Source organism: Stylophora pistillata, chromosome 7 (assembly GCF_964205215.1).
Source record: "Stylophora pistillata chromosome 7, jaStyPist1.2, whole genome shotgun sequence".
Lineage (NCBI taxonomy): Eukaryota > Metazoa > Cnidaria > Anthozoa > Scleractinia > Pocilloporidae > Stylophora > Stylophora pistillata.
Window position 1 is genome coordinate 10,087,316 of NC_142525.1, and position 25,001 is coordinate 10,112,316.

General features: G+C 36.9%; 3 protein-coding genes across 4 annotated transcripts in view; all 3 read left to right on the forward strand.

Annotated features, from left to right (window-relative positions):
• The window catches only part of LOC148726560 (uncharacterized), an 11,438-nt gene extending 4,570 nt beyond the window's left edge, over positions 1-6,868 (forward strand). For both annotated transcript variants that reach the window (XM_088726540.1, XM_088726542.1), the window contains 6 exons: positions 611-738; positions 2,118-2,217; positions 2,406-2,506; positions 3,446-3,606; positions 4,693-4,833; positions 5,500-6,868. In XM_088726540.1, the coding sequence (XP_088582666.1) occupies positions 611-738; positions 2,118-2,217; positions 2,406-2,506; positions 3,446-3,606; positions 4,693-4,833; positions 5,500-5,612 (744 nt within the window). In that variant the 3' untranslated portion in view covers positions 5,613-6,868. The remainder of the gene's footprint in view (positions 1-610; positions 739-2,117; positions 2,218-2,405; positions 2,507-3,445; positions 3,607-4,692; positions 4,834-5,499) is intronic.
• Positions 6,869-13,869: 7,001 nt separating this feature from the next.
• On the forward strand, positions 13,870-16,766 carry LOC148726561 (RYamide receptor-like). The gene has a single exon (XM_088726537.1). The coding sequence runs from the start codon at positions 15,120-15,122 to the stop codon at positions 16,317-16,319; it is 1,200 nt and encodes a 399-aa protein (XP_088582663.1). The 5' UTR covers positions 13,870-15,119; the 3' UTR covers positions 16,320-16,766.
• An 891-nt stretch (positions 16,767-17,657) lies between these two features.
• Positions 17,658-23,602, forward strand: LOC148726562 (uncharacterized). The gene is made up of 8 exons (XM_088726334.1): positions 17,658-17,663; positions 18,034-18,192; positions 18,808-18,935; positions 20,321-20,420; positions 20,609-20,709; positions 21,647-21,805; positions 22,191-22,333; positions 23,000-23,602. The coding sequence occupies exons 1-8, from the start codon at positions 17,658-17,660 to the stop codon at positions 23,110-23,112; spliced, it is 909 nt and encodes a 302-aa protein (XP_088582460.1). The 3' UTR covers positions 23,113-23,602.
• The last annotated feature ends 1,399 nt before the right edge of the window (positions 23,603-25,001 follow it).

Consider the following 25,001-nt stretch of genomic DNA (forward strand, 5'->3'; position numbering starts at 1 on the left):
TTGATTCACTCTAATTAATGCAGATGTTTTCTAAGCAGTTTGTGGTGTCTATCAAAGATCTGTTACTACCCCTCAGCATAACTAGTGATTAACAACAAAAGATTTCACATAGATTTGATTAGCCAAGGATTGATTATAGACAAGGAATGGTGCTCCTGTGATCTATCGCAGTAACTGAACAGACATGTAGCAACATGGAATCTGTTTGTTACATACTAGAAGATCCTCATGTTACTTTAAATAGTGGACTCATACACCCATAGTTCCAAGGGATTGAACAATGATGGTGATGATAATGATACTTATCGTAATGATTGCACTGATTTCTAATGAGGAGACACAATTTACCCTTCATTGTAGCATACAGTAGTTGAGTAGGGGTTTCAATAACATTTGATGAAGACAACCAAATCTCTATAGAAGGCAGCTAATGGCGCGCAGTTTAATCTTTATTCTAATATTGCTCATTTCAGAGAAAAAAGGCACGAATTTTGCTTCACAAAGATGGTGACTGCTGTTTTAGACAGTTACTTATAAACTCTTATTGAAATTTCTGGGCGAGCTTGATTCTAAGAAGCTTGACAAAATTTTTCTTTTTTTCTCCATACAGACCACAGATATTGGTTGTAAAGGAAACCTGTTTTTAAACAAATTGGTGGGAAGTCAAATTATTGTTGTCCCTCAGCTTCAGTACAAATCTGGCCTTAAACAAATGATGGAGAAAATGTCTGAAAAATTGTAAGTAAAAAAAAAGAAAGGTCAGAGAACTGTATAAACTAGAGACTTGGCACCACCTTGGGTGCAAATATTGATCTTCTAACTCAAACTGGCAGTAGGCTTTAATTTAGAGAGAGCTGCCACTTAGGCGGGGTAACCAGCCAGCTCATAATTGAGATGAAAATATTGAAATTCTTTAGAAGAAATTTGTGTTGCAGCCTTTTTTACAGTTTTGAGTGGAATTGACTGCATATTTTAGATTCCACAGGCAGAACTTGCTTGAAAGTTTTGCAGAAACAAGTTCCTCTTGTTCTGGGATATTTTAGTTGAATCAAACCAACTCTGAGGATTAAACTGATTAATAAATAATAAGGTGGTCACCTTAAGGTGTCTTCTAAAGCATTAAGCCAAACAAAAATATTACAGGAACTGCTATTGGCATTCAAGTTGATTTCTCTTAGACTTAAAGGGATTGAATTTGAGTTAAATCAACAATGCAACCTTTCTAAGGCACTGATCTCAATATCAGAAATCTGAGTATGTTTAATACTGGATTGGGCCCCACCCCTCCTCCCCTCAGTTTGTTAATTTACTGCCTTGTCCCAGTCTCCTGCCACAATCCAAAAGCATGTGGATATCAATAGTCTAGTATGAATGAGCAAATTACAACTAGATTGATAATTTTTGGGATAGAAAATAAACAGATAAAAAAAAAGAAAGAGATGAATATTAAGTAAAACAGTTAATAAGATATATATAAGATCAGTATACATGTTCTCCATACTGTTCTCGATACATTTACTAAGGTGCTGACAAGGAGAATTTGATGAACAAACAAGACATTCTTTAATTGATGATCATTTCCTTTTTTCTCATGACCTTAATTTGGAAACTGGGGTGATATTGTTTGGAGAAATTGGACACTGGTCTCTCTTAACTGTTAAAACACCCAGTTAACTTGGACATTTTAAAGTGAGTCCAAATTTCTCACCATCCAGGAGGTTTCGTAAACCACACATGAACTTCGTTACCCCCACCGACTCAGCCCCAAATCGTTTCTTTCGAGACTATCAGCCTTCGCACATGAACTTGATAGGTTCTGTTTTGTAGTATGATTTTGGGAAACTCTAAGAAAACCCCAGAGAGTTGGTATTATGATAGACAGTGAGGAAAGAAGGCTGTGGATATTGGAGAATACTCAAAGTAAATTTTGATAGCCTAAGTTATTTTTGACTCAGACTTGAATAGAATTATCCTCAATTTGCTCAAACCTACTTACCTGCTTCACCTGCCTCTATGTTTTTCGATAAAAACCCCACAATCATGTCTGTAGATGTGTGTAGGTGGATGTTCCTTGAAGTTCTTTCTCGCTGACTTTTTTACTCTTGTTTTTTTTTCAGGAAGAAACAGGGTTCGTCAGCTTATCTGATTGAAGTTGGAGGCTCTTCATACATGGGAATGTTTGGTTACCTAACAGCCTTTCAAGAAATGATAGATCAGGTAATTCAATTGTCCTTCTTTGATTATATTCATTTGGTAAATGACAAGCTTCTTCTGTGTTGTGCACTTATTGAATGCATTTCTTGTCAAGAGTCGCAAATGTATTTTAACATTGACCGCACAGAGGCATGTTTGTTAAACAAGTATAAATTGGGTATCTGTCAAAATGTTGGCTTGATTTGTTTCAGAATGTGCTGGAGAATTTTGATGACATTGTCATAACAGTTGGCAGTGGTGGAAGTGCTTCAGGGATTGCCATTGCAAACTATTTAACAGGATCAAAACTCAAGTATAAGCATTATAAAAATATTCATTTGATATTTTCTTTATTGACTTTGCATAAGAGCTGGACAAGGAAATAAAGTCATAACATAAAGACCTCTCTCTGGCTATTCTGTTAACTATGGGCAAGAGCCAAATATTTTCCAATCTGGCCAGTCAATAAGGATTTTATCATTTGATCAGTGCTCTTTGTCTTTCTTCATGCTGTTTGCATCTCACAAGACCATCTGGAGGACTCTCCAGATATTTATGGCCACACTCCCACTATTGCTTATGTTCATTAAGAGGTTTTTTTTAAGTACATACAGGGCCCAATTAAAGTGGAGCCGCAAGTGAATGAGTGAGTTCGGTCTGTAATCATTAATGAGTGCTTAATGAAGTCAGACGACTACAAAGTAGGAGTTGGATTTGTAAATGTTAACACAAAGTCCTGTGTGAATGAAAAGTACGACAAAATTTGAGAAAGAAACTAAACATCAGTTAAAATTTTTCATAAGAAAGAACCATTTAATTTGGCAAAATGTGTGACAACAGTGCTCTCACATCATGCATGCTGTCCACAAACACATGCATGACACGTCAACTGCCCTTAGTTGCAATGTCCAGTTACAAGCATGATGTGTACAGTGTCCTATTAGTACTTAAATTGGGCTGGTGATAATCAATCATGTTCGAGAATTTTGTTATAGTTTAAATTATCTACTTGATCACCTTTAAGGAACTGCTGACAAACGATTTCATGCTGGGGAACATGGTTTAAAAGCTTTATGCTCAACCTTTAGGCTGGTAAAAGATTTCTGCAACTGTGCTGCTTATCTATATTGTGCTAAAGACATAAGTTGAAGAAATTGTGCTTCTTGCCCTTATTTTTTCTTTGAACACTGGAAACTAATTCAGACCTTTATTTTTAATAAGTAACACCAACATCACTGTCATTTGTTTAAAGGTGTCATGCAGTCAATGTGTGTGATGATGCAGAATATTTTTACCAGAAAATCAATGAAGACCTTCAGATAGGTGGACTAGATATTCAAGCAGAAGAATTAATTGATATTATTGATGGATACAAAGGAAAGGGATATGGCAGATCCACTGAAGAAGAGTTAGGTGAGTGTTGACTCAAAGAATTTGCAGAATTTGGTTTCTTCATAATTAATCTATGGGCAGTTCTTCCTTGTTGGTGAAGTCTGTTAGGCGAATTAAAAAAAAAATTAATCTGTTTTAAACCAAACTTCATTCATTCTTCAACAACTAATTGTTGATAAAAGTATTGTAACTGTTGTAATTGTGGAAATAAATAAATAAATAAATAAATGGATAAAAAAGAGTCCTCCCCTTATTAATTTTTCTATTGTAATCTTAATTGATTATGGTCACAGGATTGTCAAATTGTCAAAAAATATATTTTTTAAAATAGAAAAAATATATATAATTCAGATAACATTGATCCAAGCCCACCGTGGGGAGCTCCCTGCAGTGCATTAGTTTATTTTCAATTTTTTTCACTGATTCTCTTTGACTTTTGCGGGGGTTTTTGCTGAAAAGGAGGGACTGCTTGTAGTCTACTACATAATATATTAAATGAGAACTCGCTTATTTTGGTACTTGATTAAGTGACATGCAAGTCGAAAAGAGTTGTTTCTATCTATTGATAAACAACCTTGACAAAACATGAGAACAAACAAAAGTTATGCATCTAACTACTTTCTCTTCCTTTCTTTATACCAAACATGCAAAAATTGATTTCAGAATGCTCTTTGGCTGTTAATTTATCCCAGTGCAAATTTAAAGTTGAAATGCAGAAAGTTAGCTAACCTTATTGATTCGTGTAAAACAACAATAATGATTAATAAAATCAATCATTGTTATAATTGCTTATAATTATAGATTGCATTTGAAATTGCTTCATTACTGAATAGAAATATGATTTAAATTTTCCTAACCATTAACATGGTGAATTAGCTGCCTAAAAACCTCAAGGAACCCAAACCGCGGTCTTACGCAAGTTACGGGCCTCAGGTATACTCTATGAGAGGGTTGATTTAATTTAATAAGTATCTTTTCACTGTTAGCTTTCTGCCCTTTTGACACTGTTCACAAGAAATAAAGTTCAGATACAAGGTTCGGCTACACTGAAGATAGTATAAGACGCGGTTTCAATAACTGGCTCTTTATCATTCTATGTTAATAAAGAGGACATTTTGGAGATATCCAGAACAACTGGAATAATGGTGGACCCAGTGTACAACGTCAAAGCCATCAGAGGGATGTTACACGAGATGAAAAGCAACCCTGAGAGATTTAAGGGTCGTAGAATACTTTATATTCATACTGGTGAGTACAATTTATAGACGTTATCATTTGGAAAATAAGCGTCATTCCATTTCTTTGGCCAAGAGCCTACACGCCTTGCAAGTAATGGTTTCCAATAAGTAGTACATTCGAGCCACGTCTATCCCTGCAAATGATATTCTGCTCATGCGTGGTTGGGAAGTTGTAGCCCTGCGGGCTCGTCAAAATATGTTACAACTCGTAAAAATACTAAGCGTTACTATACACCAAAACTTCGTGTTAGATGTATCATAATTAATCGAGGGGATGGATATATTTGATGGAAGGCTGGGTACGACAGCATCCACGAGTGATAGACTTTGGTATGTTCGGTGTTGCCAATCCTTTGAAAATAACGAGACCTGGGCGGGGTTGTTCAAAGCTAGGTTAACCAAGGCTTAGTGGGGTATTTAATGTTAGATCTAAAAGCTTTACATGAAAATTCAGTATAATTCTTTCTTTCTACAATTTGATGACTTGATGCTCTAAAAAGAGTAGACGAAATAATCCCAAAAAGGTTCTTGAATGGAGAATTATAGAAACCTGGATTGAAAATTATTTAACTCTGTGTTAGCTCTAATCGGCCTTCGAACAACCGGGCCCTGATTTGTAACAGTGTCCTTGCGAGTTGTGCTCACGTCTGATTTGGTGCGTCTTACTTTCTAACAGGAGGTGTGTTCGGTTTGTATGATGGAAGAATGGATCCGTTAGTCACTCGCCCTGTAGTGGGTACAAATGACGTTGTCTGCTGGGAAAGCGCCAATGATCCCATGCCCTTCTGAGGCTGACTCATTCCCAGTTGTCTCTCCTCCTAAAGTTATTGGTAAGGGGAAGCGTTCGAGAGGTGCACATGTGGAAAGATTTTCCTTCGTCCTTTTCATCGTCTCCTTTCATGGATAGTACTAGACTCTTTCGAACCACTCGGCCGTTTGACAAAGACTGGGAACTAATAAAATTCTGTGTGGCCGGTATAAGAGAGATAGTCAAGACGTGCCTACATTCTCCTACGGCGTCAGTCAGTAAAATTGGCCATAAACGAGGAAATAACAGCATCGCGTGGACTTGTCAAACCATCAGAGGGAAATATTCCATTACCAAGTTCTCATGAGTTTGCATATTGAAGACAAAACAACAAGTCATTGGACCGAAACGAACAAATGATGAAAATTGAGTTTGAAAATATATTCGCGTCAAAGCATCAAGATTTTAGTTTTTAAATTTCATGTTTTGTTCTATCTCTAATTTTACACCGATAAAACAAAAGCCCAAATTGTATCTGTTTTTCAGTCCGCAAGTTCTATTTTTGTATCAAATTTGAAAATGCAAATTTTGGTAAGTAATACAGTTCCTTGGGGCAACGTTTGGATTCCGAGTTTTCGTTTTAGCACAAAGAGGACTTTGACAAAATTGATGTCTCTAAGGAATCAATTTTGTCTTCGATGACATAGCAAGTTCTATTTCTTTACTCTTCTTCAAGCCTTTGCTCTCTCAGTCCAACTAAACCAGAATGTGAATATCCAGTCTTGTTTCTAAGGTTTTTGTTTCGGGTTTCGTGACAATATTGTCGCTGAGTATTTGCTAGAGAGCTAATTAAAACTCCTACGATTATGATTGCAACTAGAGTTAAAGTTAGGTACCAGGGTTTAAGTATAGTGGCAAAGTGTACCAGAGTTAAGTTAAGTGTTAAGTGACTCGGTATTCCATCATTAGATATCATTATTGTTGTCTGTAATGTTTTCTTTACTCTATATTCACGGCAGTTTACACCCTTGCGAAGATTTGCAAAAAAAAAAAAAAGAGTTCGCGGAAAAGCAGCAGCTGTGACTAAATTTTTTTATCATGGAAATTGCTTATGATGACATGCATGCATAACTTGTGGGTGTTACGTGAACCGATTGACCGTCGGTATGTTGTTTGGTACGCGGTCTGGAAGCATTTCCACGATGCGATGATACTTTGGTACACAGTGGCTTTAGTAAATGAAAGGCAAGGAAACTTTTTGTACTATTCGAGCCTTAAATGAAACATTCTATCGCTATTTTACTTAGTTCCGTCATTGTCCAACTTTAGAGGGAGGTCAACAGACTTGTGACTATACGTATGATGCACGATCCTCGCAGTAGAGAGCGCTATTTATGCAATAGCGAAAATCGGACCTGAAAAAAGTTAGGCCTGTACGGGATTCGAACCACTGACCTCTGCGATACTAGTGCAGCGCTCTACCAATTGAGCTAACAAGCCAACTGGGAGCAGGCCGTTAAGTTGATTCGTAATAAACTCGTGATGATAAACCAGATACAATGAATATACGAAGTTCATATATTTTGAACTGCGGTATTAGATACGTATGATGCACGTATGATCGTATGATCGTACATCATACGTATGATCGTGATACGTATGATCGTGCATAAGATTATATAATTATGTCTTTCATATATTCTAATTTCTTTGTGTTTGATTTATCATCTTTCGGGTTTATGTCAAAAATTAATTAATTTATGTCTTTCATATATTCTTTGTGTTTGATTTATCATCTTATAGAAGGATTTAACAACGTGCGAAATTTGCAAGAGGGTATCGCGCTTCATACATTCCTCATACAACACACCTAATCGACATATTTCGGACAATATCGGCGACAACCTTCCCAAACAAGTGAAAACGTGTGAAATGCAGACTTTCGTGTTCTCGATTTAACGTCACATTACCCGCTAGAGCCATTCCTCTTTTAACTCGGTCGTGGGGCAAGATGGCGGCTGATTTTCTGTATTTTGACTGGGCACAGAAAATTAAAGATTTGAGCAAATTAAAAAATTTTTGCACAGAAATACTCCAAAAAATAAGCTTATTTCGTTAGGCGAAAAAAAATTTTTGGGTTTAGGTGCACTTTAATAATAGCCTTGTCTACTTTAATTATTTGTTAAAATTGTTTCCTCAAAAATCTTCCACTTTAAACAAATTCGTTTTATTCGATTTGAAATACAGTCGACTCCCGATAACTCAAACCCTCGCTAACTTGAACCTCACGCTAACTCGAACCAAAATCGATTTCCCATGGATTTCCGTCGTACATTCACTGTAATTTTACCATTGGTAACTCGAACCCTCGATAACTTGAAACTCCCGCTAACTCAAACCAATTTTCGTTTCCCTTCAGGTCATTTTCAATATAATTTTACCCTCGATAACTCGAACCATGTCTGTCGATACGTGACAAGTCAAAACACTGTTGTCCAAAGCCTTAGATTTATTTTGAGGCGGCCGTGTGAACTGTTTCCTTTCTTTTACATTACACAAAACGTGTCAGTTCAGTTCAAGTCCGCTGGTTTTCGCAGTGTTGCTTCCTAAGTCCTTTTTAAATCACCAATAGCCCGACATTGTTCTCTTAAAAAAAAAAACCTGTATGGTTCGCAGTTACTGGACCTCTCCTCGCTGCATTCCTTTGTTATATTTTTCACATTACGTTACATTCCGATTTATACAGTAATTTAGAGATGTATTGTCTTTTTTTTCACTCGGCTTCTCTATACTTTAATAAAATTTGATTAAAATGTACACTAGTGCATATAAAGAAAAACATTTAACACCTTTTTTCCCCTTATTTCCAGTCATTTTTTCTCAAATTCTGATAACTCGAACTCCCAATAACTTGAACCTTTTTCAATTTCCTTTGAAGGTTTGAGTTATCGGGAGTCGACTGTATATGTGTTTTTCACACTATGAAATTATCAAAACCCGTGAAAGTCTTGTGAAATTATTCATGATAAATTCACAGATTTTTTGCAGGATTTTCATGGTTAAATCAATGGCATTTTCATAGTCTCAGTGTCATGAAAAAGACATGGAAAATCCCCTGAAAAACCTGTGAAAATTTTAAGACATGTTTGTCTGTCCTTTTTAAGCTGCACAGTATGTCTGCAATGACCAGAATGCCAAATTGGACTCTTTAAGTTTTATCTTCTCCACTCTGTACGTGGCTATTGACCTGATTTAAGGAAAATTATCGAGGAAGCGCCTTCCGATCGCCTTTGTTTACTTTGTTTACTTTGTTTTGTTTACTTTGTTTACAGTCGTAATGCTTTTTTAAAAGCATTACGACTGATTATGTTTAGGCAACGTTTTAGGATGACTCGCAATTTATTTTCCATCCATTTGTAAGGAAAACCTAAAACACTTTACGTTGATGATAAATAAATGAAGTTTGAACGGTGAAAGACATACCATGGGTCATTTTCAGAGTTATGCAAATGAGCTTAGATAAGTGCGCGATTAAATAAAGACATTGATTTGCGTTGTTTTCAAGATGATGGTGGATGAAAGCTAGAGAGATACCCACCGGTTTGAGGCAATCGGTAACCTCCTTGGTGTATAAACTATCCTCCGATGTGTCTTTTTAGCCCGATTTACGCCTGCATTTTGAGAATTCTTTGTTTTAAATTGGTTAATTTTTGATATGCAAATTAAGGTCGAAAGGAAGGGTCTCTTCTGATCACGCTGGTATGAATATAATTTCTAGTGAAGCTAACTGAATATAGCTCGTAACTTGAAGCAAGAGAAAATTCCGCTAGCTACACTACTGCAGTCGCACCGCGCTCGACAAAAGCAGTGAGATTTACACTTTCGATGGTTGTCTACACGGGTGGTCTGGCCAAAAGTCAATTTTCGCTTGTGGCAAAGCAAAAAAAGAGAATTAGAAAACAACCAAACTATTTTTGAAATATGTGGCCTTTACCCTTTTCATAGGGAAAAAATTAAGGAAAATTTTTTTTGGACAGGAAGTCGAGTGGACCGCTTTTAGTGGGAGTCGCACTTAATTACATAAAGCTTTTCTCAACCAGTATCTGTACATCATACGTAATAACAATTCCTTAAAACTTTATGCAAGTTTTCCATTTGACTTCATGTTGTTAATTTTCACAGTTTTGGAGGGAGCTGATCCATATTGCTAATCTGTTTTGACAATTAACATTGATTTTTAGTCCAGAAACATTCTCAAAGCAATCAAGCAATACAGACAAAGCTCGTACAGAATCTAAATCTGATAAAACAACAGTTGTGTCATCAGTGAACTGCAGCAGTTTAGTTTTAAAATAGTTTATTTTTATTCCTTTAATATTGTCTTCGTTTTGTATAGCAGTTGCTAGAATTTTAACTGCAGTGACAAAGTGGTAGGGGGAGAGGGGGTCCTCCTTTAATAACCCATCTCCACGCTTTATCCCAAAGTAGGGAAAGCAAAGGCCATCATTTAAAATACAACTTTGAATATCCCTATAGAAAATATTGACCCATCTTATGAACTCAGGCCTTAAACCAAATTGATTCTAACATTTTTCAAGAAGAGTCCATTCCAAACTGTTGAATGCTTTCTCAAAGCCAATAAAAAGTAAAATTCCTGGTAATTTCTTAGCTTGTGTGAAGTCTATTTATCAAGAATTGAGCGTATACTCACTGATATTTCTGCCCAGGATATATCCGGATTGAATTATATTAATGTATTAATTTAGGCAATAGACTTTTCATTCTTTCTGCAATAACTTTTGAGTCTATCTTTGTATTAACATTCAAAAGGGAAATTGGCCTCCAGTTTTGAAGGTCATGACAATCTTGATCCTTTTTCTCAATACATGTAATTACAGCCTGTTTTTGTGAAGGGTCCTTTTCTCCTTTTACAAAAGATGCACTGAAGCATTCAACTGAAGGTTTTTTACCATTAGTATGACCATTACAAGATGCAACTGCTTCATTCTGATGCAAGTTTTGGATCTTTGTCAGCTGATGTGAATCTTGGGAATTTTTTTAAACTCCAAATGAATTCTGATGTTTATATAGTATTGCTTATAGTAATTATATTTAACACTTATACAAGGTAGGAAGACTTAAACTGCTTTTTTTGTCTCTTTTTTCAACTTGCCTATATTGTGTTAGTTTTTATAATTTATTTGTTGGGAACAATTTATTCCTGTTTTGATTCTGAATATTTGGCTAAGTTGCAGTCAGAATATTTTTTAGTTAGTTTTATTTTTAACTTAGTAAACTTTTTTAACCAGCTTACTTTACAATCAACTGTCGAAAAAGGATTTAATGCACCACTTTCATAAATGGCTGCTGGATTGATATTCTTTTGTTTAAATTCAAATTAGCCTCACTAGCCTCGCTTGAGATAATGTATTCTTTTGAATTTTGAACTGGAGAACGAGGCCAGAAAGGCTAATTTAAATTTAAACAAAAGAATATTAATTCGGCAGCCATTTATGAAAGTGGTCAATGCTGAGGTATGGGAAAAAATAGGGGCATGGTTTTCAGGAGTGTTCTTGAAAAATACAAAAAAATCCCTTCTGCAGTTTTCTTAGCCTTTCCCTCCCTTATTCTCCCTTGCACCCCCTTGACCACATTTCCCATTTCATCCCTCCCCTATCATGCTAACATTTTCAGACTACCCCCCTACATATTGCCTACCGATAATTTATAATTTTACTTTAATTAATTAACCTAAATCTAGTTAAGTTTTTATCCAGGGTTGACCCTTCAACCTCCAGATTTGTTGTCCAGTCGTCTTATCCACTTGACTACCAACAATTCAGTGGTCAACCTTTGTCATATCTTTCATTATCATTTATTTTTGCTCCAACTTGGCCAAAATGTTAATTGATGTAAAACTGGAGCATGCTCAGTTGGGTCCAAATTGGACTGAGCATCTAATGCATGGCTTTGTGTGTTGATAAAGAACAATTTTATAAAAAACTGGAACAACTAAAACAATCAAAAGTGGGATACAATAAATTTATTGATGATGAGCTTTATAAGAATGCCAAGATATGGCTTCAAAATTCAAAGAAAATCATGAAGAACGTGGCTTATCAAAGCTGGAAGTTTAAGCATTCAAACGAGAGCAGTAGAAATTAAAGATTATAACTCCCAGGCAATACCTACACAAAATCTTTACACTGATGTGCACTCTCAAATGGCTCACCAAGGAAAAAAAGAAAGAAGATTACCAAGAGAAAACTCATGCTAAAATATTGCAGCATGTGCACAGTTGTTTGTTGGACAATATCACATACATATTAAGCAGAAAGCCCACTTGACGCATCAAACAAAGAAATCGATGAAAAATCCAACTCTGGCCAGTTGACAGAATATCACCATTTCATCGACCATTCCTTGACATTTAATGAATCGTTTTAAAGGTGATCTATCATTACAAAGAACTTCATTTTGTTATGGGGATATTAATTTCACCGCTCGGAACAGAAACAAAAAAATAGCAAAAAAAAAAAAAAAAATCAAGAAAAGGGCGTGCAAGTCGATAACAAAACAAAAGCGGAAAAAAAACCTAGCGTAATTACGCTGAGCCGCTTTCATCAAAAACCCCTTTTAAAATATATATATATTGTTATAGTGATCAATTGAAACGCTGATTTGAATAGTTATTATTATCTCAGGTAGCTACACATGTATTCAATGTGAAGAAAAGGTTTTCAACTTTGAGCAATACTATCTATATCAGTCGAATGATCGCGTGAAAGACTCCGAGAGCCGAAATAAATGATTTTTCCCCTTTTTTCATGCGCTGATGTAGTTTGCCTGCAAGGGGAAAAACTGTGTTCGTCTTCATTGTTGAAAAACCTTCAATATAGGCAGGTAGGATTGTTGAGTATATTTTAGATAGCTTTTATTATTGATATTTTTTGGCGCAGTCGGCAATTTGTGAAACATTTCACTTTAAACAGCATAGACTGGCCATGCATCCCACAAGCGACATCCAAAGACAATTGAATTTTATTCGATTCTAGAACATTCTTGGATTGATTTGATAAATTCGCTGGGAGACTCAACGAGCCAACAACCCAATAACTGTACAAGCCTTGAGTTAACTAATTGAGGTTATGGATCCGAGCTGATAAACAAGGCCCGCATATGGACGACGCCCCGCGAGGACAGTTTCAACCTCAAACTGAAACTAACATGAAAATACCGGAAAAGGCATTGGAATGACTACGTTTCCCAATCGATGCTTCATCTCCGCGTGAGATTTTGGTTCTAGATCTCCAGTATTTCCAAAGTAAATCGCTTTTAACATCATGCATATGACAATATTGTAATCGGTGTATTACATACTAACCATAGGAATTAGAAGTATGCGGGTAGTCTCAAATTGAGTCATTAAAGTCTGAATCTTTTCAGACTGCCATTTCCGCAAATGTTAATTAGAGGGGCTGATATGCTTGAAAGCGCCAAGTTCGGCAAGAATTCACATGTATATGTTAAGTTTCATCGCTCGTTCAAGTTATCTTATTTTCCTCTTACTTTGTTTTCTTTCGTTCTCATGGCACTCGAATACTGTTGTAATTGTAGGTTTTTACTTTCTTTAACTCAGTTTTCGTTACCTCAACATATCTCACCTCCCTTTGGACATAGCAAACGTGTTTCGTTTTCAAGGCTATCAAGATTCAGCCCTTCTTACAAAATGTATTGCTCGCTTCAATTAAAAAATGCAGCAATAATCAGGACAAATATACAGAGGTACAAAATACATATATAATGGATAGATTTTGTACGAAAAGCTTTTTTACCAATTCACTACACTGGAAGATATATGAGTCAGTCATTTAACATTTTACTCAAATTATATTGACAATGAAAGTGAAATTGAAATTCCCGAGGCAAGAATACACAGAATCAAGAAGCACAGCTTGTGGTCCTTGACGGTTTCAGCTTTCTGACGACTGAATAATACTCACATGATTGGGAGCCAAAAACGCACCAATTACAGCGAACCGACCCACTACCTACATATTCATTTGATCCTGGGTTAATCATTTGAAGGCATTGACATGTGTATCCGAATACAGAATTGATTCTGCGTTTCTGGATGCTTTCCATTCAAACGTCATTGTTGCTGGTTTTTAATTGTACATATGGAAACGTATTTTCAACTGCACGTGTCTCTTGACATACACTGCTAAAAGGGTACATTATAAGACCACAAATCCACAAAATTGAAGTTACCTTCACATTTAAAATATTTTAGAAGTATTCTTTCACTGAGCTCAAAATTTGCCATTTTTTCTATTCTATAAAACTACATGAAGCTTTCAACAACAGTGATGCTTGAAGCATGAGCTGGGACGCCTGTCACCTATCTGTATGAAAAAAATAATAACTTCACGCACCATAGAGTATTTCGAAGCTCAATAATGAAGCATCGTGATCGGAACGCGGAATCCGACAGTCTGAAATTCGCCTTATCGTGGGAACTCAGAATTGTTTCTCTGTTCTGAGCTCATGACAGACTGTAGATATATTTTTCTTTATTCAAATTTTGTTTGCCATTCATAGTTGAATGCCAATTTTATGCTTTGTTCTTAAAGAATAATAAGATCAAGATGAAAAGTATAATTTGAAAGAAGACAACGAGAAATCGATAACTAATAACGCAGCACCACGAACGAGATGTAACGATAGTAACGAAGGAAACAGCTGACAGGTTGTTATTTGGCAGAGTTTGTTCTTTGAAGCAAATACAGTGATAGGGATGTGTTTGCGCTGATTGGATTTTATAGGTATGCTGTACAAGAAACTCTGCCATTTGCACAGTGAATTGTTTATTTTACCGCTGCAACACAAAAGCAAACCAAACGAAACAAAGAAATAAAGCAACTGAAAATAACAAGTACAAAAAAAAAAAAAAAAGAAAATTAACTTCTGGAATATGCACGTGCACGTTTGTTTTTCATAATCAATAATTTAAGACAAGATTAATAATTCTCTGAGGTAAATGACTGCTGTTTTCATTAGTAAGAAAATGGTTTATTGAGCTTTAGTAATCCCATCTATATATTCGGAATATTGAACATGGAATGTATACGAGTTTAATCTGTTACCAAGGTATGGGCAACATACCGAGGAAAGCTAGGGCTTGCAGGTGTTCCAAGAGAATATTAATCAGCTTTCATGGACAGGGGGCACTGAACAAGTCTTTCATCGGCCTCTCTAGGGAATTCCCAGGTGACCGTAATGATACGAAAGCGTTCCCTGGGATGAAAACATACTTTAACTAAGTAGTTTCGAACACCAAAAACGTTGTCTCTGTTCACTTCCGGGTTACCTGGTAAGCACAAGAACGCAGAATTCCACTTGACAATGGAGGTTCCAACCATGGGAAATTGCATCAGGTTTCACGATGATCTGAAAATTATAAAATCATGAGTTTTTATTTTTGCATCAATACTAGTATTTCGATTTAGATCGCGAATTACACTGATCTCACCTACTATAGTCAATTAATGAAATACGCTCATTTGTACTGCAAAAAAACTAATTTACCCTTTGTACTCACAGAAAATAATCACATATCTTTCGTTAACGTTGTTTTCTTTTTCTCTTTCAGTGATTTCATCTTCATTCGTCGTTCAACAGAAGTAAAAATGAATAACAGCAATGTAACTTCAAAGTCGCCTCAGCAACAGTTCGACGATGGAGTCAAGGCCTTGAGCAAATTACTTCCAATTGCCATAGCAATAGTTGTGGCTAATGGACTCGTGTTTGTCTTGTTTTACCGATGTCCCCGTCTCCGCACTTCCTCAAACTATGTGCTTCTTAGCCTGGCAATTTGTGACTTCAGTACTGGCGCTTTCGCCATTCCATACTTCATTGCTTATAGCTTTAAGATTTTTCCAAAAGAATTGCACTATGGGACATACGCTTCGCACACATTACTGGCGGTTTCAGGTTCTTATCACATACTGGTTGTTACTGCGCTCAAGTACTTGGCAGCTGTTAGCCCCCTGAAACACTACGTGGTGACCAAAAGATTGGTTTTAAAAATAGTGCTCGGAGTGTGGATCATTTCTACGGTTTTTGCTGTCATTCCTCTTGCTTGGCATTATAAGGAAACATCTAAAAGTTATCGCATCATTCACACTGCGGTTTGTCTTGTTGCAGTGTTCCTTTTTCCGTACGTATTTATGGTTTATGCATTCATAACCATGTTCAGAGTGATTACTAAAAGACAGCGACCATCTTCGGTAGAGAGCAATAAGCTGCGGAAGCAGAAGAAAAACAAAAGTGACCGGAAGTGCATCTTGGTTTTCGCAGCCATGGCCATCATATTTGCATGCTGTTGGTTTCCTTATTTTATCGCCATGCTTTTAGTTGCCATAGAAATAGGAGATTTCAATTTTGTCTTAGAAGCATTCATAGTCATTCGCTACATCACATCTTTCGCCAACCCTCTACTCTACACATTTTTCAAACGCGACTTCTGGTCCGCCCTACGAAATCTGTTGCAAAACAAGAGAAAATTCAGTTTTTCCTATCAAAAAAGTCAATTCGAGGCTTCGAATCTCACTAGCCGATTAAGGGCAAGGTCACGCGTCAGCAATAGAGGGTTGGTGTCACTTAAAGGAGAAAGACAAGAATCAAACTTGATTCGCGATGGAAACGTGACCTTCGGTGAGGAGATATTTCGTACAACCCGTGTTTGACTGCTGCTTGCAGTGCATGAATAGGGAACACAGACTTGGTTCTTCATGTACATGTTAAAAGTTTCCGTATTGAATCGCCATCAAGAGCAGTTGTGCGGTTCAACTACTACATAAATTGCAGAAGTTACATACGCGCCGAATGGTTACTTAGTCTCCACTTATAATCAAGACTCGAGGAAGGCGAGATGAAAGGTGTCTTGTCTAAGAACACAGCACAAATTGATAATTAAGCTGGACTGATTCATTTCATCATTACAGTACATAGTTTAATTCATTAAGCCGGTCGTATTGAGAAGATCACTTTTAGGAATTAATTAAAAGCCTGATGTCGTTGGCAAGGCTTCAATAAGCCACATGAATAGCACGTAAAAAATGGCAATGAAAAAGCACTTTGTAGAGATAGCAAAAAATAGCTCAGAATAGAGTTATCCTTGTGAGTGATGAAAACTTGTTTATGAGTCCTTTTGATAGAAAATATTGCAAGGTAGATGATGATATATTGGTAAAAGAAGGCAGAAGAGAACATAGCAGTTCTAAAGCAAAAATAGTACCTTCAATTGGAAACAAAGTTGTGGACATATTGATCTTTTCAACCCCCTATTACTTCAATTTTATCTCTTTTACCCTTGGTTAAGTTAACCATTTTGTCCTCTCTACCCTAAAACAATGTTGTGTTGTGATTCTATGAACTTTTAGCCAAGATTGAATGGGATGGGGGGGTCTGTTAATGATTTACACATACCAGGAAATCTGATCATATAGCCCCCATCCTCAAACAGCTTCACTGGCTACCTGTCCGTTACCGTATAGTTTTTAAAGTTCTCCTACTGGTCTACAAAGCTCTCAATGGAACAGCGCCTTCCTACATCAGTGAATTACTAAAGTACCACACCTCTGAACGGAAATTAAGATTGTCCACTCAACACCTTCTGCGGACCCCGAAAGCTAGACTGAAAACATATGGAGAGAGAGTGTTTGCTGTGGTGGCACCGAGACTATGGAAATCTATCCCACTTGAACTAAGATGCAATAGTTCGATAGACATTTTTAAACGACATTAAAAAACATCTTTTTAAACAAGCTTTTTAACTCTTTTCATTTTTAGATAATTTTTTAACTTATTGATGTAAAGTGCCATGGACAAATAGTGGATTGTGTGCTATATAAATATTTTATTATTATCATCATTATTATTATTATTATTATTATTATTATTATTATTTAGAGTGTGGTAGAAACAGGACTGGTATTCTTCACACAAATTAAGGATGCTTCAAACATGACATGTCAATTAGTTTTCACACGGATTAATTGTTGTAATAATCTGACTAACGTGAAATGACTGTAAGTATTGCTTTGAAATTGTTAGATTTTACACTGTACCTCTGGCCACCCCTGAAAATTCAAAGTATCTTACCTTTTTCTTTTTTTTACCCTTTGAATGCTAAGAGTGACTTGTATCTAAATTCTTCTTACAATATCATGCCTGGAACACACATTAAGGTCATGAGAATAAAGAAAATGATCACCAACTAAAGAAGCTCTTGATTGTTAAACAAATTCTCCTTGTCCGTACCTTAGGAAAATGTATAGAGAACAGTATGGAGAACATGCATACTGATGTTTGGGTGTTAAGAGGGTTAAAGTTCACCCTCAACCACTGAGTAATTTTAAATTATGCTCATCTCATCAAGCTATGGCAATTTTGTTTTAGATTCGCAAGCTGGAGTTTTTGTTAGCTGATGCCCTGGTTAGGGAGTGTGATACAATCTTCACATGTGGTGGAATCCAGTCCAATCATTTCAGAAGCACTGCAGTTGCAGCAAGACAACTTGGTTTGGATTGTTACCTGTTCTTACGAAGTCCTGAACAGGCATGTGTTTGATTCACTCTAATTAATGCAGATGTTTTCTAAGCAGTTTGTGGTGTCTATCAAAGATCTGTTACTACCCCTCAGCATAACTAGTGATTAACAACAAAAGATTTCACATAGATTTGATTAGCCAAGGATTGATTATAGACAAGGAATGGTGCTCCTGTGATCTATTGCAGTAACTGAACAGACATGTAGCAACATGGAATCTGTTTGTTACATAGAAAAACCTCATGTTACTTTAAATAGTGGACTCAGACACCCATAGTTCCAAGGGATTGAACAATGATGGTGATGATAATGATACTTATCGTAATGATTGCACTGATTTCTAATGAGGAGACACAATTTACCCTTCATTGTAACATACAGTAGTTGAGTAGGGGTTTCAATAACATTTGATGAAGACAACAAAATCTCCATAGAAGGCAGCTAATGGCGCGCAGTTTAATCTTTATTCTAATGTTGTTCATTTCAGAGAAAAAAGGCACCAATTTTGCTTCACAAAGATGGTGACTGCTGTTTTAGACAGTTACTTGTATACTCTTATTGAAATTTCTGGGCGAGCTTGATTCTAAGAAACTTGACAAAATTTTTCTTTTTTTCTCTATACAGACCACAGATATTGGTTGTAAAGGAAACCTGTTTTTAAACAAATTGGTGGGAAGTCAAATTATTGTTGTCCCTCAGCTTCAGTACAAATCTGGCCTTAAAGAAATGATGGAGAAAATGTCTGAAAAATTGTAAGTAAAACAATTAAAGGTCAGAGAACAGTATAAAGTAGAGATTTGGCACCACCTTGGGTGCAAATATTGATCTTCTAACTCAAACTGGCAGTAGGCTTTAATTTAAAGAGAGCTGCCACTTAGGCGGGGTAACCAGCCAGCTCATAATTGAGATGAAAATATTAAAATTCTTTAGAAGAAATTTGTGTTGCAGCCTTTTTTTACAGTTTTGAGTGGAATTGACTGCATATTTTAGATTCCACAGGCAGAACTTGCTTGAAAGTTTTGCAGAAACAAGTTCCTCATGTTCTGGGATATTTTAGTCGAATTGAACCAACTCTAAGGATTAAACTGATTAATAAATAATAAGGTGGTCACCTTGGGGTGTCTTCTAAAACATTAAGCCAAACAAAAATATTACAGGAACAGCTATTGGCATTCAAGTCGATTTCTCTTAGACTTAAAGGGATTGAATTTGAGTCAAATCAACAATGCAACCTTTCGAAGGCACTTATCTCAATATCAGAAATCTGAGTATGTTTAATACTGGATTGGGCCCCACCCCTCCTCCCCTCAGTTTGTTAATTTACTGCCTTGTCCCAGTCTCCTGCCACAATCCGAAAGCATGTGGATATCAATAGTCTAGAATGAATGAGCAAATTACAACTAGATTGATAAATTTTGGGATAGAAAATAAACAGAAAAAAAAAGAAAAAGATGAATATTAAGTAAAACAGTTAATAAGATATATATAAGATCAGTATACATGTTCTCCATACTGTTCTCTATACATTTCCTAAGGAGCTGACAAGGAGAATTTGATGAACAAGCAAGACATTCTTTAATCGAGGATCATTTCCTTTTTTCTCATGACCTTAATTTGGAAACTGGGGTGATATTGTTTGGAGAAATTAGACACTGGTCTCCCTTAACCGTTAAAACACCCAGTTAACTTGGACATTTTAAAGTGAGTCCAAATTTCTCACCATCCAGGAGGTTTCATAAACCACACATGAACTACGTTACCCCCACCGACGCAGCCCCAAATCGTTTCTTTCGAAACTATCAGCCTTCACACATGAACTTGTTAGGTTCTGTTTTGTAGTATGATTTTGGGAAACTCTAAGAAAACCCCAGAGAGTTGGTATTATGATAGACAGTGAGGAAAGAAGGCTGTGGATATTGGAGAATACTCAAAGTAAATTTTGATAGGCTCAGTTATTTTTGACTCAGACTTGAATAGTATTATCCTTAATTTGCTCAAATCTACTTACCTGCTTCACCTGCTTCTATGTTTTTGGATGAAAACCCCACAATCATGTCTGCTGATGTGTGTGGGTGGATATTCCTTGAAGTTCTTTCTCACTGACTTTTTTGTTCTTTTTTTTTTTTTTTTCTTCCAGGAAGAAACGGGGTTCGTCAGCTTATCTGATTGAAGTTGGAGGCTCTTCATACATGGGAATGTTTGGTTACCTAACAGCCTTTCAAGAAATTATAGATCAGGTAATTCAATTGTCCTTCTTTGATTATTTTCATTTGGTAAATGACAAGCTTCTTCTGTGTTGTGCACTTATTGAATGCATTTCTTGTCAAGAGTTGCAAATGTATTTTAACATTGACCGCACAGAGGCATGTTTCTTAAACAAGTATAATTTGGGTACCTGTCAAAATGTTGGCTTGATTTGTTTCAGAATGTGCTGGAGAATTTTGATGACATTGTCATAACAGTTGGCAGTGGTGGAAGTGCTTCAGGGATTGCCATTGCAAACTATTTAACAGGATCAAAACTCAAGTATAAGCATTATAAAAATATTGATATTTTCTTTATTGACTTTGCATGAGAGCTGGACAAGGAAATAAAGTCATAAAATAGGGACCTCTCTCTGGCTATTCTGTTAACTATGGGCAAGAGCCAAATATTTTCCAAGCTGGCCATTCAATAAGGATTTTATCATTTGACCAGTGCTCTTTGTCTTTCTTCATGCTGTTTGCATCTCACGAGACCATCTGGAGGGCTCTCCAGATATTTATGGCCACACTCCCACTATTGCTTATGTTCATTAAGAGGGTTTTATTTAAGTACGTACAGGGCCCAATTAAAGTGGAGCCCCAAGTGAATGAGTGAGTTTGGTCTGTAATCATTAATGAGTGCTTAATGAAGTCAGACGACTACAAAGTAGGAGTTGGATTTGTAAATGTTAACACAAAGTCCTGTGTGAATGAAAACTACTACAAAATTTGAGAAAGAAACTAGACATCAGTTAAAATTTTTCATAAGAACGAACCATTTAATTTGGCAAAATGTGTGACAACAGTGCTCTCACATCATGCATGCTGTCCACAAACACATGCATGACACGTCAACTGCCCTTAGTTACAATGTCCAATTACAAGTTGATGATGTGTACAGTGTCCTATTAGTACTTAAATTGGGCTGGTGATAACCAATCATGTTCGAGAATTTTGTTATAGTTTAAATTATCTACTTGATCACCTTTAAGGAACTGCTGACAAACCATTTCATGCTGGGGAACATGGTTTAAAAGCTTTATGCTCAACCTTTAGGCTAGTAAAAGATTTCTGCAACTGCGCTGCTTATCTATATTGTGCTAAAGACATAAGTTGAAGAAATTGTGCTTCTTGCCCTTATTTTTTCTTTGAACACGGGAAACTAATTCAGACCTTTATTTTTAATAAGTAACACCAACATCACTGTCATTTGTTTAAAGGTGTCATGCAGTCAATGTGTGTGATGATGCAGAATATTTTTACCAGAAAATCAATGAAGACCTTCAGATAGGTGGACTAGATATTCAAGCAGAAGAATTAATTGATATTATTGATGGATACAAAGGAAAGGGATATGGCAGATCCACTGATGGATCTGCCATATCCATGATGGCAGATCCACAACAATAATGAATAATAAAATCAATAATTGTTATAATTGCTTATAATTACAGATTGCATTTGAAATTGCTTCATTACCAAAATTAATAGAAATATGGTTTAAATTTTCCTAACCATTAACAAGGTGAATTCGCTGCCTAGAAACCTCAGGGAAACCCAAACCGCGGTCTTACGCAAGTTACGGGCCTCGGGTATACTCTATGAGAGGGTTGATTTAATTTAATAAGTATTTTTTCACTGTTAGCTTTCTGCCCTTTTGACACTGTTCACAAAAAATAAAGTTCAGATCCAAGGTTCGGCTACACTGAAGATAGTGTAAGACGCGGTTTCAATAACTGGCTTTTTATCATTCTATGTTAATAAAGAGGACCTTTTGGAGATATCCAGAACAACTGGAATAATGGTGGACCCAGTGTACAACGTCAAAGCCATTAGAGGGATGTTACACGAGATGAAAACCAACCCTGAGAGATTTAATGGTCGTAGAATACTTTATATTCATACTGGTGAGTACAATTTATAGACGTTATCATTTGGAAAATAAGCGTCATTCCATTTCTTTGGCCAAGAGCCTACGCGCCTTGCAAGTAATGGTTTCCCATAAGTAGTACTTTCGAGCTGCGTCTATCCCTGCAAATGATATTCTGCTCATGCGTGGTTGGGAAGTTGTAGCCCTGCGGGCTCGTCAAAATATGTTACAACTCGTAAAAATACTAAGCGAAACTATACACCAAAACTTCGTGTTAGATGTATCATAGTTAATCGAGGGGATGGATATATTTGATGGAAGGCTGGGTACGACAGCATCCACGAGTGATAGACTTTGGTATGTTCGGTGTTGCCAATCCTTTGAAAATAACGAGACCTGGGCGGGGTTGTTTAAAGCTAGGTTAACCAAGGGTTAGTGGGGTATTTAAAGTTAGATCTAAAAGCTTTACATGAAAATTCAGTATAATTCTTTCTTTCTACAATTTGATGACTTGATGCTCTAAAAAGAGTAGACGAAATAATCCCAAAAAGGTTCTTGAATGGAGAATTATAGAAACCTGGATTGAAAATTATTTAACTCTGTGTTAGCTCTAATCGGCCTTCGAACAACCGGGCCCTGATTTGTAACAGTGTCCTTGCGAGTTGTGCTCACGTCTGATTTGGTGCGTCTTACTTTCTAACAGGAGGTGTGTTCGGTTTGTATGATGGAAGAATGGATCCGTTAGTCACTCGCCCTGTAGTGGGTACAAATGACGTTGTCTGCTGGGAAAGCGCCAATGATCCCATGCCCTTCTGAGGCTGACTCATTCCCAGTTGTCTCTCCTCCTAACGTTATTGGTAAGGGGAAGCGTTCGAGAGGTGCACCTGTGGAAAGATTTTCCTTCGTCCTTTTCATCGTCTCCTTTCATGGATAGTACTAGACTCTTTCGAACCACTCGGCCGTTTGACAAAGACTGGGAACTAATAAAATTCTGCGTGGCCGGTATAAGAGATAGTCAAGACGTGCCTACATTCTCCTACGGCGTCAGTCAGTAAAATTGGCCATAAACGAGGAAATAACAGCATCGCGTGGACTTGTCAAACCATCAGAGGGAAATACTCCATTACCAAGTTCTCATGAGTTTGCATATTGAAGACAAAAACAACAAGTCATTGGACCGAAACGAACAAATGATGAAAATTGAGTTTGAAAATATATTCGCGTCAAAGCATCAAGATTTTAGTTTTTAAATTTCATGTTTTGTTCTATCTCTAATTTTACACCAATAAAACAAAAGCCAAAATTGTATCTGTTTTTCAGTCCGCAAGTTCTATTTTTGTATCAAATTTGAAAATGCAAATTTTGGTAAGTAATACAGTTCCTTGGGACAACGGTTGGATTGCGAGTTTTCGTTTTAGCACAAAGAGGACTTCGACAAAACTGATGTCTCTGGGGAATCAATTTTGTCTTCGATGACCTAGCAAGTTTTATTTCTTCACTCCTCTTCAAGCTTTTGCTCTCTCTGTTTCGTTCTACCATAATCACACGATTTCTAGGTAACGAACAGTCTTTATTTTATAAACTACATGCGCTCTCACGTAGATATTTTTATCTAAAGCCTTTTGCGATTAGATAACATCGACCGCTGTCTCATGTGTCACCTGAGGTGCACGTGATCTCCGAGTGAGCTCTCGTTACATCCTTTCTTTCATAAGAAACAAAACGAAAACAACGGAACAATCAAAACAAACATGAGAAACAAAAAATCAAAACTAATATCCAAAAGAATCAACTAGTCAAGTCCGGTAATGTCGTTGTCTCTCATGACACTGACTCAGGCTAACGAACAAAGTCATTCAGATAAGACGGGGGCTTCGTTATTCGACCACTGCGAGTCTGGTTGCCTTTGGAAGCTTGCGATGCTAGATCAGTCGCAGGCTGCTTGATCGCTGGCTCCTGTGGCTTCGCTACTTCTGAGCTGGAGTGACCACTGGCGTTAGTTTCTTGTTCAATGTGTTTAGGTGGCGAGGGAAGTTCTGTCTGCTGGGGCATCTGGGTTGCTGGCGTGTGAGACTCTGTAGTTGCTTTCAGATGCCTTCTATTTCGTCTAAGGGCAGAGCCATCTTCTGTGAGGACTTTGTAGGATCGCACGTTCACTTGTTCCTGAACAGTGGCTTTCTTCCAGGGTGCCTTGGGGTTACTTGTGGGCTGAATGCGTACTGAATCTCCCGTTTTCAGTGGTGGTAAATCTCGAGCGTTTCTATTGTAGTAAAATGCCTGCTTGGTTCTTGTCTTCCATTTTTCTTCTTGGACACTTTCGGAGAGTTTGGGTTTAAGGAGCTTCTCGCTTGTTGGGAGTAGGGTCCTTGTTCGACGACTCATTAGTCGTTGTGCTGGGCTGCTTTTCATGCCTTCTGAGGGTGTGTTTCGGTGGTCGAGGATCGCGAGCCAAGGATCTGTTCCATCTTTGTTAGCCTTCTTAATAAGCCTTTTCACAGTCTTGACTGCGCTTTCCGCCATACCATTGGACTGCGAATGTCCGGGACTTGAGGTTAAATGATTGAATTCCCAATCTCGAGCAAATCTCCTGAATTCGTCCGAATCAAACTGTGGGCCATTGTCGGAAAACACAGTGTTCGGGATGCCATGCCTTGCAAAGTGTTGCTTCAATTTGTAGATAACCGCTTTAGATGTTGTACTGGACT

Excerpts from the sequence above, each read along its gene's own strand:
- LOC148726561 (XM_088726537.1), top strand. The coding sequence starts at position 15,120 with ATGAAATACGCTCATTTGTACTGCAAAAAAACTAATTTACCCTTTGTA.
- LOC148726562 (XM_088726334.1), top strand. Across the intron at positions 18,936-20,320 it reads GAGAAAATGTCTGAAAAATT|GAAGAAACGGGGTTCGTCAG; the intron begins GTAAGTAAAACA and ends TTTTTCTTCCAG. Across the intron at positions 21,806-22,190 it reads AGATCCACTGATGGATCTGC|AGAGGACCTTTTGGAGATAT; the intron begins CATATCCATGAT and ends CTATGTTAATAA.